The sequence below is a fragment of the Monopterus albus genome, unplaced genomic scaffold (genome assembly GCF_001952655.1).
Source record: "Monopterus albus unplaced genomic scaffold, M_albus_1.0 scaffold4.1, whole genome shotgun sequence".
NCBI classification, from domain to species: domain Eukaryota; kingdom Metazoa; phylum Chordata; class Actinopteri; order Synbranchiformes; family Synbranchidae; genus Monopterus; species Monopterus albus.
Genome location: NW_018127884.1, coordinates 5,267,176 through 5,284,031, shown reverse-complemented (window position 1 = coordinate 5,284,031; position 16,856 = coordinate 5,267,176). Strand labels below are relative to the sequence as shown.

The 16,856-nt window shown below is 39.0% G+C and overlaps 1 protein-coding gene across 1 annotated transcript; it reads right to left on the bottom strand.

Annotated features, from left to right (window-relative positions):
• Positions 1 to 1,527: 1,527 nt before the first annotated feature.
• On the bottom strand, positions 1,528 to 14,860 carry LOC109966099 (switch-associated protein 70-like). The gene is given in 13 exon segments (XM_020610715.1): positions 1,528 to 3,596; positions 4,502 to 4,598; positions 5,614 to 5,812; positions 7,777 to 7,943; positions 8,376 to 8,483; positions 9,466 to 9,561; positions 9,564 to 9,655; positions 9,817 to 9,889; positions 9,982 to 10,128; positions 10,733 to 10,960; positions 11,056 to 11,229; positions 13,023 to 13,163; positions 14,678 to 14,860. Coding segments are annotated over 13 exon segments (1,737 nt in total). The 5' UTR covers positions 14,774 to 14,860; the 3' UTR covers positions 1,528 to 3,477.
• Positions 14,861 to 16,856: the final 1,996 nt, after the last annotated feature.

Here is a 16,856-nt window from a genome sequence, read left to right as displayed (position 1 = left end):
TATTCAATCCTAAAATCAAACATACATACACTCACTGACTATATATAAACTCCAAAATCACAGCTCACACAAGTAAGCAATTCATCTGGATCAAACAGGTGATTCTAAAATCTATATCCAACTGATGTAGACTACAAAAATAACTACAGGACAGATTTCTGTGGTAACAGTGAAAACAAATCAATTGTCAGAGGTCATTATGGAAGGTAAAACACTGTGTTTATTAGCATTTCATTTGAAAATCCAATAGGTTTCACATTGTAGTAGTACATTTCTAGATTACCACCACCTCTTTGTGGCTGCAACACACAGGTCAGTAAACAGTAACAACAGCATTTCTCATTGCTGATTTATGTTCTGAAATTCTAGTTCCTTGTGATATTTGTTCTACATAGATTTTTGATTTAACTGAATAGCGTCACAGGCAAAATTGACTCATCTTTGAAAGTTTTCTTCTGTATCGCAAATCCTCTTTATCCTAGAGACCAGGCTTATGGGTCAACTTTCTTCAGTTGTGCTAATGTAGTGTTTTTAACCATTATACTCCAAAGCCTTGTCTGGTTTTAAAAGCTGTACATCTAAGAGTAAATACAGCTTTTACTCTTTTCCACTGTAAAGAAGATATACTTTAGAATTTAAGTGTCATTTTGATTGTACTCTGAACCATAAAACCATCATCAGTATATCTTTTCTGATATTTAACAAGACCCTTGAAGGGATTATTCTTCTAAATGTGATCTACAGCTCAAACCTGAAGGACAAAGGTTGAAAGGACTGTTACAAACTAAAGAGAAGCACAGCTGGAACATCTTTCTCCCTGTGCTAAAATGTGGCAATGTGAACTGAAAGCAAGGAAACATTTCATTGATTTGGGTGTGCAAAACTCTTTGTGCTCTGGATCTTGACTTTGGTTACACTGTACACCACAAACACACACACTCCATCACCACCACCCCTTTTTGTCTTTGGGTGCAGTGATCTTTACTTCTCCAATCTGCCCGTGACTAACCTGACACCGTTGTTTTGTTCTTCTAAAATTTTTAATTTCAAACTACACTGCGTCAAACTTATTGGAATCATTTTTATGTAAAGTAACATGATGCCAGGGCGGGCTGTGGCACTAAAAGCTGAGCTGGAGAACCACTGACAGTGAGTGAGTCAACGTATCGGACACTCTTTAATGTGGTTTGGTCATGTTGAAGCTGATTCATGGGATTTGGTCATAACAGGAAAACAAGAGAATACAACAGCGTCATTCTTTAAGGGTGGAGTTGATAATTCATTTAAAAATTTCAGAAAGCGCTGTGGTTACCTGTAGAGTGGATGAGTGTCAGAGCTGATACTGACCTGACTAAACAGACCAGGTAAATACCAAAACCAACAATGGTTTGTTTCTACTGACAAGTATTGTCTGTGTATTTAAAGCCTTATTTTCTGTGCCAGCTGAAAATATTCCTCAACATAAATGCTAAAAACTATGTCCACTTACTTTATAAAATTCCTTATCCTTTTTAAAAAGAAACTATATACACAAGTGACCTATTTTAAGACTGTAAATCATGTTTAAACAGTAGATATTAAGTTGATTCAGATGTTTAGTCACATGGAGTCATTTCACACAGATTTGTTTTCCTTTCAGATTTCTCAGTGTAAAGAGTCAGTTCATCGATTGATAGGAAGAATTTACAGTTGCTGAAATATTTTGTATCTGAGTCAGTACAAACACCTGAGGCTGCTTTGGTAAATTCAAAGTGTACGAGAGTAATAATACTAACCATCACAGCTCACATTGTTTTCATTATTATGATAAGAAACAAGCATGAATTCATTTAATATGCATTACAAACAGTTTCCAGTCTCCAGAGTCTCTGGAGATTTTTTTAACTCTCAAACAATGCATGCTGGGAAATCCGCTAGTTTTGTCTCTTTGAAAGTTCATGTAGTGAGTTAAGTCTCAGCAGTTTATTCATTGAATTCATCACTTCAAGTCAACTTCTCGCCAGAACAAGTCATGTTCATAAGTTCTAAAATGAAACTGGTATTCTAAGATGAATTACCTTTCAATGAACTAAACTTGCATGTCTACATTGCGTTAACAAAAAAGCTAATTTAATTCCACTAAATTCCTGTATCATGTTTTACAGTGTAGGTTTACATCCTCAGTAGGAACAGGCAGGTTTGGGGTTGAGTGCCGCCGACAGGGCAGGGAGTTCAGATGTGTTTAGAGATAGACTGACACGTTGTTGGTTTTGGTCTTTTCATGGAATGTGTTGACAATAACAAAATGCTAGAATAACACCAGGCTTAACCTTTAAGAGTGCAAACTACAAGGACCAGGCAACATCTGGACACCACAGCTCCTATCAAGACATCTGGTGCTCAGGTCACAAGCTGAAGCCACCATCGGGACCCAGTGGTGGAGACACACTGAGGCCCCTAAAACATCCAAGTAATGTTGTCCATGTAGTGTTTCCTCACAGTTAGACAAACGAAGACAGGCTGCCACATGAGCCTGTAGCTCCAGCACCGAGGCTCCCACTCCTGCTCGGCTTATAACAAAGTGAGACTCCTGCTCATACAGGGACACCTGGTGGACATGGTTCAACATAACGGGAGGCAAAGGAACTACAACACCAAGGTTAAATCCCTAGCAAACTAAAAATTAAAAAAATTGAAGCTTGTTGCATCCTCCAGAGACACATTTAGCTGTCTGTGCATTGTAAAGACATCTTAAATGAAAATAGCCAGACTTGCATAAAAAAATTTTTTTTTTAATCTTCTTAGTTGAACAGATGAAATTCACTCCTCTTTAGCTAATAAAATGAGCTAGAGTGGAAAATGTATCTACTGTTTGTTTACTTTGCTGGATGTCACTAAAAGGCATTACAACAAGTTAACCTCAAAACACAAACACACCAAGGTTAGCTTAACGTTTTCAGCCGTCTTACTCGTAGAATGTTTTTATTGTAACTTGTGTCAACTAACGGCAGTGATATTATATCAAAAGAAAAGCATGAGGAGTCAAATGGTTGATCAGTGTATTGTATACAAGGAAACCATAAAAGGCCTCAGATACATCCTGATGAAGATAGCCGGAAACGTTTGGTGAATCAATCATGGTGTACTGGAGAAGTGCCATGATATAGTGACACACACTGGTCTACCCCTCACCTAAACATCAAAAAAGTCTAATTAAAGCGCATAAAATTAGAAAGGATAGACTAAAACTATTAAGAAAAAAATTCAGCTGAGCGAACAAGGTGTGTTTTTTGTTATAGGAGAATGTGAAGAAAAGCAGTTTATCCAAGCTAAACATATAAAAGCAGCCCAATCAATGAGTAAAACTGTTCTTTGTTTTGTTTTTGCAGCTACCATGTGGCTCAGTACATTCACGTTATGAAACTTCTTCAGACCTGGACAGTGACAGTTTACACAGTTTACTACAGTCAGCATGTGATCATCTGTCGTGGTGCGTGTTCACTGGGCCTGAGCCCCCTGGTTCCTACTCTCCTGCCATGACTTCTTCCTTATCTCCAGCTCAGCGTCAGTGAACGATGCAGGACCCCAGTTAGTGATCCTCTGTGGTCCTTTATGACCTATAAGACCAAGTTTTTAGAGAAGCATGACTATCTTCTAACAAGGTGTACTGTACCTACAAACAAGCTGCTGATACAGAAAGCAGAACACGGTTTTTGTACCATTCTTCTGGATTTGTACATTGACCTAACTGACCTTTGGATGCACTTAAGACTGTTAATTACTCTGAAGAGACTGGCCTGATTTAGTGCCAGGTAAGCACAGGACCTTGGTCCAAGATTTAACACCAATTTAAAGTTCATACTGACCGGTTGAAATAAGTATTCAGTATTCAGCAAGCAAAACAGAGATAACAGAGCCTTGAATGATCCTTTTCAGTACTCCCCTGCAGTGGGTTAACTAATGTAACAAATATCAAATATTCTGATGATTAATTTCCCAATTAATTTGTAAAATATCTCAGATATGTTAGAGGTCATTATAGTATCCCAAGATGATGACTTCAGATGTTTTATGTCCACTCATCAGTCCAAAGACAAGAGACAGTAACATAAAATTAAGAAAACCGGAAAATCCTCGCACTCTACAAGTTGGAACCAGACAATAGCTGGTGTATTTGCTTAAAAATTACTTAATGATTAAGCAATCGAAACAAATTAATTAATTTTATGACAACCAACCTCCAGTAATTCCTAATGACAATTAATTCAATGTGACCTGGACCCGCAGCAGAGAATGAATGATTGATTAATTTAATACAGGTTTTAGCAAAATTCAACACTTGCAGTGGTGACAGTTTGCTACAGGTCTAACGGTGCCCACAAACTCCTGCTGCAGCACAATCCACTGTCACGACAGTTGTACTTTTAGTGTGGAGAAATGCATCATCACCTGACAGCCCAGTACCAATGTAAATGTATAAATTCACTAATAAACACTGATGACCAACCATTAATCCCCCTACCTGGCTGGATTAAACGCACCAGTCCCTCATGTTTGGCCACCTTGTCTTTCCAGGTCTTTGTCTTATTTGCTGCTCGTTCAAGCTTCCTCGACACCTCCTATATATATGAAACAGATGGCATGTCAGCAAATAGTGGATAAATGTCTATGAAGCATTTTCAGTGAGTTTAATATTTTCATCCAGCAGGGGGAGCAGCTGCTGATATGAAATTGTTGTTGAATCATCTGTATCAAACTGTTTTAATTTAACAAAACTGAACACTTTTTTTTTACAATTCTTGCACAAAATGCACTATATTGTATAGTGCATTTTTGCATTTTGACACAAGCATATCATTGATTGTAATAAACATAACTGTGCAAACACTACTGCAGAGTATTTTATAACTCGGTCTGTACGTTATGTTATGGCCTTGTTGATACTCATCAGCTGAAACGATTTCAAGCTTATTCTGCTGCAGCAGATACTGAACATCCTCAAAAAATAACTGGGGTTCATACATCAACAACTCAGTATGTTACTGTACAGACCTAGTAAACTGGACTAAGTGTGGATCCTTTGAAGGACTGTGTGGTACTGTCCTGCTGTGGTTCCAATTTTTAGTAAACAGGTGTTACTTACAGAAGGACAACAGCATGTAGGAAATGTACACTGATACATGAAGCATGACTAAGCCTTTACACGACAGCAGTGGTAAAATTATGTTTAGTGGGAATGAAAAAATAGATGAAAATGCTGGGGTTCTGTGATACAAAATATCCCTACAACAGCTGTGGGCTATGGGTGAAATTTACTTGCAAAACTTAGCTTAAGTTGTACCACAAAGACATGGGTATAAAAGGGCAGGTAGGGTGGATCACTGGTAGGAACCAGCATCATGCAGTGGCAGATACTGTAAAGATTTCACTGTGATTTTTTTCTACTATAAATTAAGTTAAATGGGAAGGGAAAAAAACAACTGTGGGTAGATCTTCACAGTTGTGTTAGCAGATACATAAGTACTGCCTGTAGCCAAACAGACAACAAAGAATGAAACTATATCTGATGCTGTAACAACATCATCACTAAGGTTGGTGAGATGTAAAGATTTAGATTCACATGTGTGACCTGACCTCATAATGCTCCAGCGCTCCCTGCCGCTCCCTCTCCAGCCTCTCCAGCTGCAGCATGGCTGCCTGTAGGTCTCTCTCCTTGGCCAGCTGTTCAGCCACTAGCTCCTGTTTCTCTGTCTCAGTCTGAGAGAGCGCCCTCTGCTGCTGCAGGTGGATCAGCTCTAACTCTGCCCTCTTTGCTGACTCTTCCTCCAGCAGCCTGCAAGACAGAACACAGCAAAGATACTTATAATTTTCTGTCCAGCTCATATTCAGAGTGAAGTTCATGAGGAGCAGGACCCAGAACATATTGGTAGAAGTGTGTGTGTGTGTGTGTTGGGGGGGGGGTGACTGCTCATAATAAGCACAATCGATCATTTTAGCCATCTAAACATCAGCAATTAAAATGATCAGCCTGCTGAGTTTCATAATAATCATTTGAAACAAGTCATAAGAACTGGCAGTTCATTCTTGGTGGAAGGGAAACAAGAACTTCAGTATTTTCCAGACAGTGTTTCTTGCCATTGTACTATTTCTCTCATTTTTCATTGCTTTGCAGGACATGTGGTTACTCTACTGTTTTCACTGTTGCTTCACCTTGCCAAAGTTATCTGCTCTCTGAGCCCATCAAAAAGTAATAAACAGCAAAAAAAATGGTCTAATGAACTGTAACACATTAGACTCATATTACAATAAGTATGTCAAGTGTTTTTAGAAGGAGTGAATGAAGACAAACAGGATTTTGTTAAAAGTATTATGAAGTTTTAATATGAAACGCATAGCAGGGCAGGTTAGAGCACAGTTAAGGCTCGAGTACCCAACGTTACTTGGTCAAACTCTTTAAACAAAAGTGATCAAGTTGAAAACTAAGTAACAAAAATGTCCAAGGATATGCTAGACAACAATCTTAATCTTAGCAAGAGTAGCATGTACTAAACAAAATAATGGTAACATGATCGGAGTCCGGTCAACAATGCAGATACTAACTACAGAATATATAAACAATCATTCAGAAAATTCACTGGAGGGTGAACAGTGCTTGGCGTAACAAAAAGAAACAAACTGAATCTCAACAAAATAAGAGTTCATGCAAACCTGGGAGATATTAGTCCATAAGTGAGGACCAGAAACAAGAGAGATGAGTTCTTGAACAGTCCAGATAAAACAGCAGAAACATGAAATCCTGATTGTTTATTGAAAACAGCTGAGTGTAATTAGTGAGGTAAAGCTGGTTCAGACGAGGGCATGAAGCAGCAGAAGTGTATCAGAATAAGAGCATAAAAACAGGAAGTCTGACTGAGATGGTGGCAATTTACTTCCTATATGTAACACTGTGCTCTCCAGTGAGCAGTGGTGGAAGATGTACAGAGGTTGTTTAAGTAAATGTAGCAATACTACAGTGTAAAAATACTCTGTTACAAGTAAAAGTGCTCATTTCAAAATGTTACATAAAGATAATCACCTTTATTGGCCAAGTATGTTACACACAAGGAATTGTTTCCGGTACAGAACCGAGGCAGCCATCTGCGGCACCAACTCAACCGATGGCTCTAACCATTGGGGGCAACTTGGGGGGTTCAGTGTCTTGCCTAAGGACACTTCGACACGTGGACTGGAGGCACCGTGATTCAAACCTCCAACCCTCTGGTTGGTAGACTACTGCTCTACCCACCAAACCACAGTCGGCCCCTAAGTACAAAAGTATTAGCACCAAAATTATACTTAAAGCCCCAAAAGTAAAAGTAGTCATTATGCAGAATGGCACATTTTACATTGATGTAAATCACATTATCTGATTATTGATGCATTGTTGTTTCCATCACGTTAACGCAATAATCTGGCAAAAGTGAAGCTAATTAAACTACATTATATACATATTGTTGGAATTATTGCTGGAGAGCATTTGAATTTCCCACTAGGGATCAATTGACTCTGATGGTATTTATTTATACTGTATTTTGTCTAGTTAATCTGACTCTGAAAAGTAACTAGTAAATGAAGATATCCAATAAATGTAGTGTAGTAAAAAGTACAATTTTTACCTCTAAAATGTAGTGAAATCAAAGTATGAAGTAGAAGAAAATGAAAACATTTGAGCAGATACCCCCAAATTGTACTTAAGTACAGTACTTGAGTAAAAGTTCTTAGTTACTTTCCACCTCTGCCAGAGAGTGTGTGACTTACCTGGCCTGCAGTTTTCGCATTGCCTCCTCATCCTGCTTGGCCTGCCTCTCATCCTCTAAGGCCTCCTCCAGTCGGTGGTACATGTCCTCCAGCTCCCGCATACGCTGCAGGTACTGCTCCAGTTCACTGGACTTCTGAGCCACCTGCTCCTCCATCTGCTGACGCACCTGAGCAAGTCAGCACATAATGTAGAGCTGATCTTCAGACAGGTTTTTAGCGACTAGTGTGGCATGTATGTATGATTGCTGAGGGAGAGCTGTACAGTGGAATGCTAATAAAGGTGTTGTGATTCTGATTCTCATTCGTTGCTGCAGTGACACAGTCTTAACTTTATCAATCAATGAAATTCATTTTATCTCACAAAGGCATTTTTCATTGTATTAAGACAATGATTAATAAGCACCAGTGCATGTGACACTTCGACAAATGATGTCATCATGAGATATCTGGTTTATTTTTAGCTTGTTTCCTGCCTTAATTCACCAAAATCAAGTAGCTGCCATAATGAACCACTGACAAGTCATATGTCACCACATATGCAGTGCAACGCTTATCAGCCCACATTGCTTGTGGCAGGCAGACTCGGGTACAGTGGTTACCATTTTCTCCCTCTCCAGGTCCAGTCTGTAGCGATCCTGTAGGTCCAACTGGGTCTTCCTCCTCCTGTGCTCCTCTACTGCTGCTTTAGCTGCAACCTCTTCCATTTTCTAAGTATAAAGCAGGAAAGAGATGTTACCTTTCCACTTGACTGGAGGCCACACCAGGCTACAAGGGGGGAATCCTTTAAAGACAAACAAGGCTTAATAAAAAAAAACTTGGGTTGGTTTAAGGAGGAATCTGAGGTTTTTATGCATTTCGAGGCAAATAACTCAAAATAATAGTCAAGAGCAGCTTTTCTTTTTCCTTCTGGTCTCTTATGAAATATTTTATATATACTACTAAAGGTATATTTAGCCTGGCCTGGTGGCTCGGTTTCAACGCTCTCTCCATTGTGGCCCAGGTTTGATTCCTGGTCGGGGCACCTCTAGCCACAGGAGTGACTTTTGTGCCCTTCCCAAGCCCAGATAAATAAAGAGGGTTTGCTTCAAGAAGGGAATCCTGCATTAAAAACCTGCCAAATCTACCATGCAAACTGTTACTGTGGGAGACAGATGATTTACTGTGGCGACCCCTAACAGGAACAGCTAAGCATGGAACAACAAACCAAGGTATATTTAGAAAATGATGCTTTCCACATATTCAGTAACTAGTAAGTAAGTGACTTTTGACATGTGAAAAAAGCCACCTGGGAGTGTCAAAGGGGAAGTGAGAAGCCATCACTAATCTGCTGCAGCACTAAAACAACTGAGTTCATATGTCTGACTCTCAGCAAGCCGCAGGTGTCACTGACTGATATTTACTGTCATTTGCATAGCAGGTTTCACTTCCCTTTTCAGTGAATCTTCTGCTACATCATCTGTTTTTTAGTCATTGGAGGGTTTAGGTCATTTTTGACCAAATCAGTGAAAATAAAGAGTAATAACCAAAAACTTTTTTTTTTTACTGGTAAGAGGCTTCTATCAACTCTCAACTCATTACTAACACAAATCAATGTTGGGCTCATCTTTTCCCCTTCAGGATTATCTTAAAAATCCTGAATAAGCGGAAATATTCATTTGAGTTGTGACAGTATGTACAGTAGAACAGTACCTCCCTCATGGCTTCCAGTTGTCTCTGTTTGTTGTCATTGGCCACCTGGAGCTGCTTCATCTTCTCCATCAGGTCCACCTCCTCCATCTGCTCATCTGCTGCCGCTGCCGGAGCTCCCTGCGCCTCAGCCGGGCCTCACGGTGGGGAGGCAGCAGCCCCAACCTGAGCAGCTGGATACTTGTTTGAATTGCTGCCGTGAGCCACAGTGAGAGAGGACTGACTAAGAGCTTTAACAGCAATCTAAACATAGATGCACTGCTGAGACAGCAGCTATAACATAAACAAATTAAGAGACAGCGATGATGAAAACTTTTTATGATGAGGCAGTTACAGAGCAGTAAAAACACATACCTTGAATCCATTTTTTTTTATCAGTGCACTTGATAATAAACAGGCATTTCTTCCCATCTCTGTCTGGCAGAGACTACAGGAGAATGAAATGTCAGTTATATTGTACCGCTGATATATATTATAAAAAAATTAATTAAAATTAAACTACACCACTGGACTGTTCACCTCCACACAGCAGTTTGGGTCCAGAATGATGTCTCCTCTCTTCTCCACAAGATCCTCACAAACATAGTATGACAGTGAGTTAGGCTGAAGGACAAACCAGCGCTCAGTCCAGTTCTTCCTTTTATGGCCCTTTTTCATCATGTATCCCTTCAAAACACAGTGTTGAGTTAAACAATGACATGTTAGCCATAATCACTGTGACGTATTAAACATAAAGTTTTGCTATTTAGAAAGCTTATTAAGAAATTTATTGATCACTTAGCATGTGAATCAGCTACTGTTATGCAGTGGGTGTTTTACATATACTACATCCATTATTGTAATAACCGTATCACTTTAACTGTTCAATAATGAAGGAGTCCTTGTGTTTCTGTCAAACCAGACAATACATGATATACTGTTATTATGCTTTCCATAATGTTTCCTTTGCTTCCTCTCTTTTCGAAAGAATATAATAATTGTACGTTTCTACTGAAAATTAAGACTGATTTGTTTCCCCCAAATATTATTTCTAGCTGTGAGCAGGGTCTGCAGGATTAGGGCAGACATATAAGCAATTGTTGTTCATAAACTATGTAGCTGTGAGTACACTACAACACATGAAGGAAACATAGATGAGTGTGCACCATTTTCTTTAAACACAGGGCTTCCTTCTTTTAGATAATAGCACTTGGACTGTAAGACACTGTTCAGCTGAGTAAAGCTGTAAAAGTGGGTGGGGGAAGGGGTTAGGGGCAACATCCTGTCTGACCTGCTTGAGCACGTCCAGAATGAGCTCCTGGAAGACCTCGCTGATGCCCAAGGAGAGGGTCTGGCGATTGATGCCCTTGCTGAAGTAGCCCATCCCCACTAGTTCAATCAGCTCCCAGGCAGTCAGGCAGTTCCTTTTTGTATTCAGCTGCAGCTTGTAATCTGTAAACATCTCTTCACTCCATCCACTGCCCACGGCCTCAATCAGCTTTCGCAGAAAGTACTCAATCTAAGGAGAGGGACATCTATACTTAGAAATGAAAACCATGGTGGAGGGGATGGTTAATATTTCTCTTCCTTGTTGGCTACAAGAGTCTTCCTCACCTCTTCAGTCACGATGACTAGTGGGTATTTGTCTTCTGACAGAAAGTTGAAAATGCACCAGATTTTAAATGCATTGTCTTCGGAGATGAGAAGATTTTTAATGCAGATATTTTTCTTGTAACATAGTGTCCAACACATCTTGTTGAACTCCACTACATCAAAATCCTCCCGTACCTGTGAATAAAAACAGAGCATTCAGTCAGAGTCAAAGTCAGACTGGTCAGCACCAGTGAGGACAGTGTGTTTACAAATGCTAAGAGGGAGACTAGTGTTTGTCTCCTTTCAAAACCTTGAGCCTGCAGGATGTGAGCTACAAACATGGTGTAATTAAATGCCTCATTTTTATTCAAGTCAGGGTTTACAAGAGAAAGGCAGCTTCTGAAAGAGTGAAACTCAAGCACTTCACTAACTGACACGGGAATTAGTTTTAGAATATTTCAACAGATGTGTTTGCCATCTCGCACTGTGCATCCTGAGCAAGAGGGCAAAAACTCTTATTACAGATAAGAATCTTTTGCTTTTCCAAAGACTCTACTGGAATACAATTACATTCATTATGATAGGAATGAATAAATAATAGACAAAACACATTGTTACTCTGGGTACAACAGAGAAGTGGTTGTAATTATTTCCTCTCCTACAGAGCAAAACACATCATGATTAGTCATCCTCGTCTGTGTCATAGTCTTCAACAGAGAAGTGTGTGTTGGTGGGTTTTCACTATTTTTATCGTTCTATTTTTTTCTTTCAGATTTTAGGCTTAAATCTTTGCTAAAGCTTTTGAGAGCTGTTTATGTCAAAGTGTGACAATCGCTATAAGTAAGAACTAAAAGCTAGGTATCTCAAATGTGTACATGTACAGTACTTATGTAAATACTGTCCCCAGATTTCTTTTGTATCACATTGACCATCTGTTTATGCAAAAACAATACTAACCTGTTCTGTAAAAGTGCAGATTATGCAACACAATGCTAAAGTTCAAAGCTTCTGTTACAGCACTTCTGGGAAGCTTAAATAACTACGTTAAAACTACAGTGTGTAACTTTTTTCAAATACTTTTGTTTAAGAAAGCTGCTCCAAAAGTTGTCTTAACATGGAGAGGTGCTGTCGAAGCCTCCTGTGATCCAGACCCATTGAACAGTACTGGCAGCAGTGCAGAGAGATTAGCTTTTAGAGGTTTTGAGTGGGGCTGACCTTGTTAACCAAGCTGAGGTTTTCAGTTATTTCTGCTTGATCAGTAACATAACAACTTTTATCTGAACAGCTGCGCAGAGTGTGGCTGAGCATAGCAGAACAGGGAGAGGGAGTGCTGGGTGGAGCACGATGGGTTGATTTGCAGTTTCATGGTGGCAGAGAGTTACTTTATAAATGTGTTTCAAAGCAAAGCTAACTACCAGCCAACATTTGTGTTTGTGTTTCAAGGATCACTTCACTCACATTTCTTGGTTGTCAGGCTACATTTCATGCTGTCTTCCTCAACCTCAGGTGGTGTGAGGTCCATTCAAAATCCCACAACTTGGAGTTCAGAGCATTTAAACTTTCGCACTCCAATACTGAAACCTCATTTGGCCCGTGAACATATTGTAGCCCTAATTTCAGCTGCCAGCGGTGGTTCAGGTCAAGGAAGGTCAAAATTATTTTCCAGGACAACAATGCTTTTCAGCACATTTTACTATATCTCTCATTTTCCACAACTTTACCAAAACTGGAAAATTGGATATTTGCATATTTAACTGTATTTAGACTACTGCATAGCTCTGCACCTACAAGCATAGTAAAGAGAAATGAAAGGTCTGCAAAAACTTCTGTTTCTTATCAATACCAAAACCCAATGCCATTTTGGCACTAATATAAAAAGTGTCAAACAATACCCAGCCCTAGTTATCATTTTGACAACAGTGTTAACTGGTGTAATATTACAAAACTCTCCCATTCTCCTGCAATTTTTCCAGCATCTTTGTGCTCACCTTGTCAAGAATAAACCTGTTGAGGTAAGGCATGTAGCCTTGGTTGGAGAGAAGCCCTTGATCATCATTTTTAAAATGCTCTTCAAGGGCAACAGGGTCATGAGGGATCTTCATCAGTGTGCACAGGTTGTGAGACAGCACCTAAAGTAAAAAGTTAAATAGATACTCCCATAAGACATGAGCAGGGCCTAGATTAACACATGACATTCCTATATAGTACCACACCCCTGCAAAATGAACATCTGTGACAATAAGTTAAAGGTGGAGCTCAAGATCAGTCTTGCAGTTTTCAGATTTTACTAACCACACATGCAAAAACCTTTCACTGACATTTACAAGCATTACTGGTCAAGCATGACTTTGAAGGTGAACTTTTACCCCTTAGACTCGAGGTTTTTTTCTACTTAAGTAAAAGTATTGGCATAATCACCAAAATGTAGTTAGAGGTATCAAATGTAGGTGAACTCATACATGCAGATTGGCCCAGAGATACTTAGCTTAGGTACTGCTAGGTTGGTTAATCCATATCACTAGCTTATGTCATGTCATATTTGATCATCGTTTATTTTCAAGGCTGGATTACCAGCTGGGCAAAATGACCAATTCTCTCCGGGTGCTCCGGCTTCGTCCCACAGTCCAAAGAGATGCAGCTTAAGTTGACTGGCGACTCTAAATTGCCCATAGGTCATGAGTGTGTGTTGTCGTTTGTGTTCGTGTCAGCCCTATGATAGACTGGCGACCTGTCCAGGGTGTACCAACCCCTGCAAGAATAAGTGATATAGATAATACTAATAATAGATAATCAACTGCGACAGGTTGTAGCCCTAGGACTCTGTGTCACACTTGGCCTGAATGGTGTTTTGTGTATATAGTCCTGATTTGTTGTAAAGTTGTGTTTTATAAAAACTGCATCCAATTTTTCTCTGGCAAATAACTGATTGTTCAGTGTCTAAAATGTCATAAATAAAAACATATTAACTTGTTGAAATAGCTTTATTGTCTGATCAGAAGTCCAAAACTCAAAGATGTAGAGTTTATTATAATATGAAACTAAGTAAACTAGCAAATATTCATATGTGGGAAGTACATTTTGTAAATTTTTGCTTTAATAAAAAAGTAAATAAGGAAACCTCAGATTACTGAAGTACTATTTGCTGCTCATTAATCAACTAATTTAATATTGATCATTTTAGCTCAAGAGTAGGCCTACTGGTTGCTTTCTGGGTGCTGCTAGAATTAAACTGCCATCTACAGTGGGGGTCCACAACAAATATATGCCCCAGGGCCCCCTAGGAATTTGATCTGGCTATGAAACATTTTGTGTGTAAAAACCTGAAAAACCACCGGATAAATGATCATTGTATGCAGGGTATAAAATCCACCATTTCCCCTGAAAATTCAACGAAGTATACGTGGAATAAATTGACACAACACTGTGTGTACCCTGAAACTGTAAGTGTGCGTAAATGTCAGTACGCGTTAAATGTTTCTGAGTGGTATCCACAAGATGTAATGAATAACCACTGACTTATTCCGTAGCAGCTTAGGAACGTCAGTTTTTAACTTTATATCAACAGCTAACGTAAATCTCAAGCAATGTCACGAACGTAGCTGAAATCTCTACACAGAAGAACAAAAATTAAGCCGAAACACACCTTTAACTGAGATTTGGAAACTTTTCCACGCTGGTCTACGTCCAGGGCTGTGAATGCGTGCCATATAGATTTTAAAAGCTCCTCTCGAAGCCACATTGTGTCCCCCCGAGCACCACCAGAGCAGGTCTGTCTACTACTGACTGTGTGTTTGCGTGTCAGTAGTGTAGCGAACTGCCCGGCTCCAAAACACAACGCAAAGTCTGCGGAACCGCAGGGGGAAGTGAGGGGATAGCGCCACATAAGGTTTAGTAACTAATTCAAAACCTGTCAATCGAGAGTTGTTTCTGCTTTATAAACTGAAAATGTCAAGTAACCCGTGGTGGAAAACAGCCTAAGTAACCATTTAGCTGATATTTACGCATACTTTTCCATTTCATTGTACTTTAAACTTGTTTTTACTAGGTTCCAGAGAAAAACACTGCTGCATCTGACACGCTTAGTTACTTTCTATTTTTAAAATAGGAAAAACAAAAGATAAACTAGATAGTAAAGTAAATTTCATTTTAAGCCTTAGGCTGCAACCATTTTATATTTTCATTAAGCATTTTATTAATTCATTAGTTATATGGTCTATAAAATATCAGATCATTATAAATGTCCAGTACTTAACATTGAATCATCCAAAGGCCTACAATATATTATAACACCCTGAAAGGACCCATTCTGCCAAATCGGTGCTTTTATTTTTGAAATTTCAAGTGCATTTTGCTGATAATACTAATTCAGCCCCATTTTATTATTTGTACTGTATTTGTATTGGAGTATTTTTACATAGTTGCATTGCTATTTTGTTTCTAGTAAAGAACTAAATACTTCTGCTGGTACACAGTACCCAAATTCTGACCAGTACTGTATCTGACAGGCTTATTTACTCCTTATTTTTTACAGCTCAAGATTTTCCATTTAAGGTACAAGTTTATAAAATATGTGTTGCTACTATAGATCAAACTACCAGACAGGAATAAAGCAGCTAAAAGTAGTAGAGCCGCTATGACAGATGCAAAGATTAATCATGTTATAAGAAAACACACATGGTCTTGAATTCCCTTAGCTTTTTTTTTTTTTTTTAATATGTTGTTGTATATATAGATGGTTCATCCATACACCAACCAAAAGCTTGAGACCTTCACAATTAGTCCAATTGTACATGCATCATTGATGTATCCAACTGTACTGTCGGTGCTCACAAACACGTCCTGTAGCCACACTGAACACCAAGAGCACTCGTTTCCTGACATTGTTTCCGAGGTGCCCACTGATCCACTCTGTAACCAGATATGTGACAACCAGCCATTACAGAAGTCACTTGCAAAGTAACAAAGTTACAGCTATTTTCAGTTTAAATAGTCTTCAATTTAAAAAATTTGCAGTCTGATACAGAAGGCTTGAAGACCTGAACAATATGAAAGTGCTAGTCATTAATTTACAGAGATCAGGCATCACATAGTGCTATGAAGTATCCAATATGCTACATATGAATACAGCTGTTGACACCTTAATGCCTCTGGTTGTTTTTCAAGGCTGCTTGAAAAATCAATAACCTTGGCTTGTATGTACATAAACATGTGTTTGTTTATGCAGAAAATAATGTAGATATTACTACTACCAGAGGTATAATCTTATGTCAGCTGTTTGGCCACAACAGTGATAATGCAATATTTAGTCCCATTATCAATTTCTAGCTGTTAATCCCCCAATTTTGTTTAAGTGGGAAAAAACACAGAGTTGCTGTCGTGGTATCCCCGCCACACTGGGCTCCAGAAGACAACGTTGTTGAGAGCTTCTTCTCTTGCATTGCGCTCAAGTTCTTGGTTTGTTTTCCCCAGCCATTGGTTGCTTTCCCGCATCTTCTGGTGCTATTTCCCATTTGACAGATTGAAGAATGACTGAGAAGAACCAGCTCTGTCTGGAACCACTACTTAAGGGAACAACACAAGCTTTTTTTTTCACTTCACTACAATCAGTCACAGAGTAATAAAAAGTACAACAGATGACTCAATTCATTCCTGGAGCGGTGCCTCCAAAGTTGAAAGTAGAGCACACTTGTGCACATACATATTTTCATTTTCATTCATGTAATTAAAGATACTCTTTCATCAAGGCTATGGTTTTCTGTAGCTGGTTCTTATCTGCCACCCAGCTTCCACTGCAAAAAAAATAAATAAATAAATAAAAAATA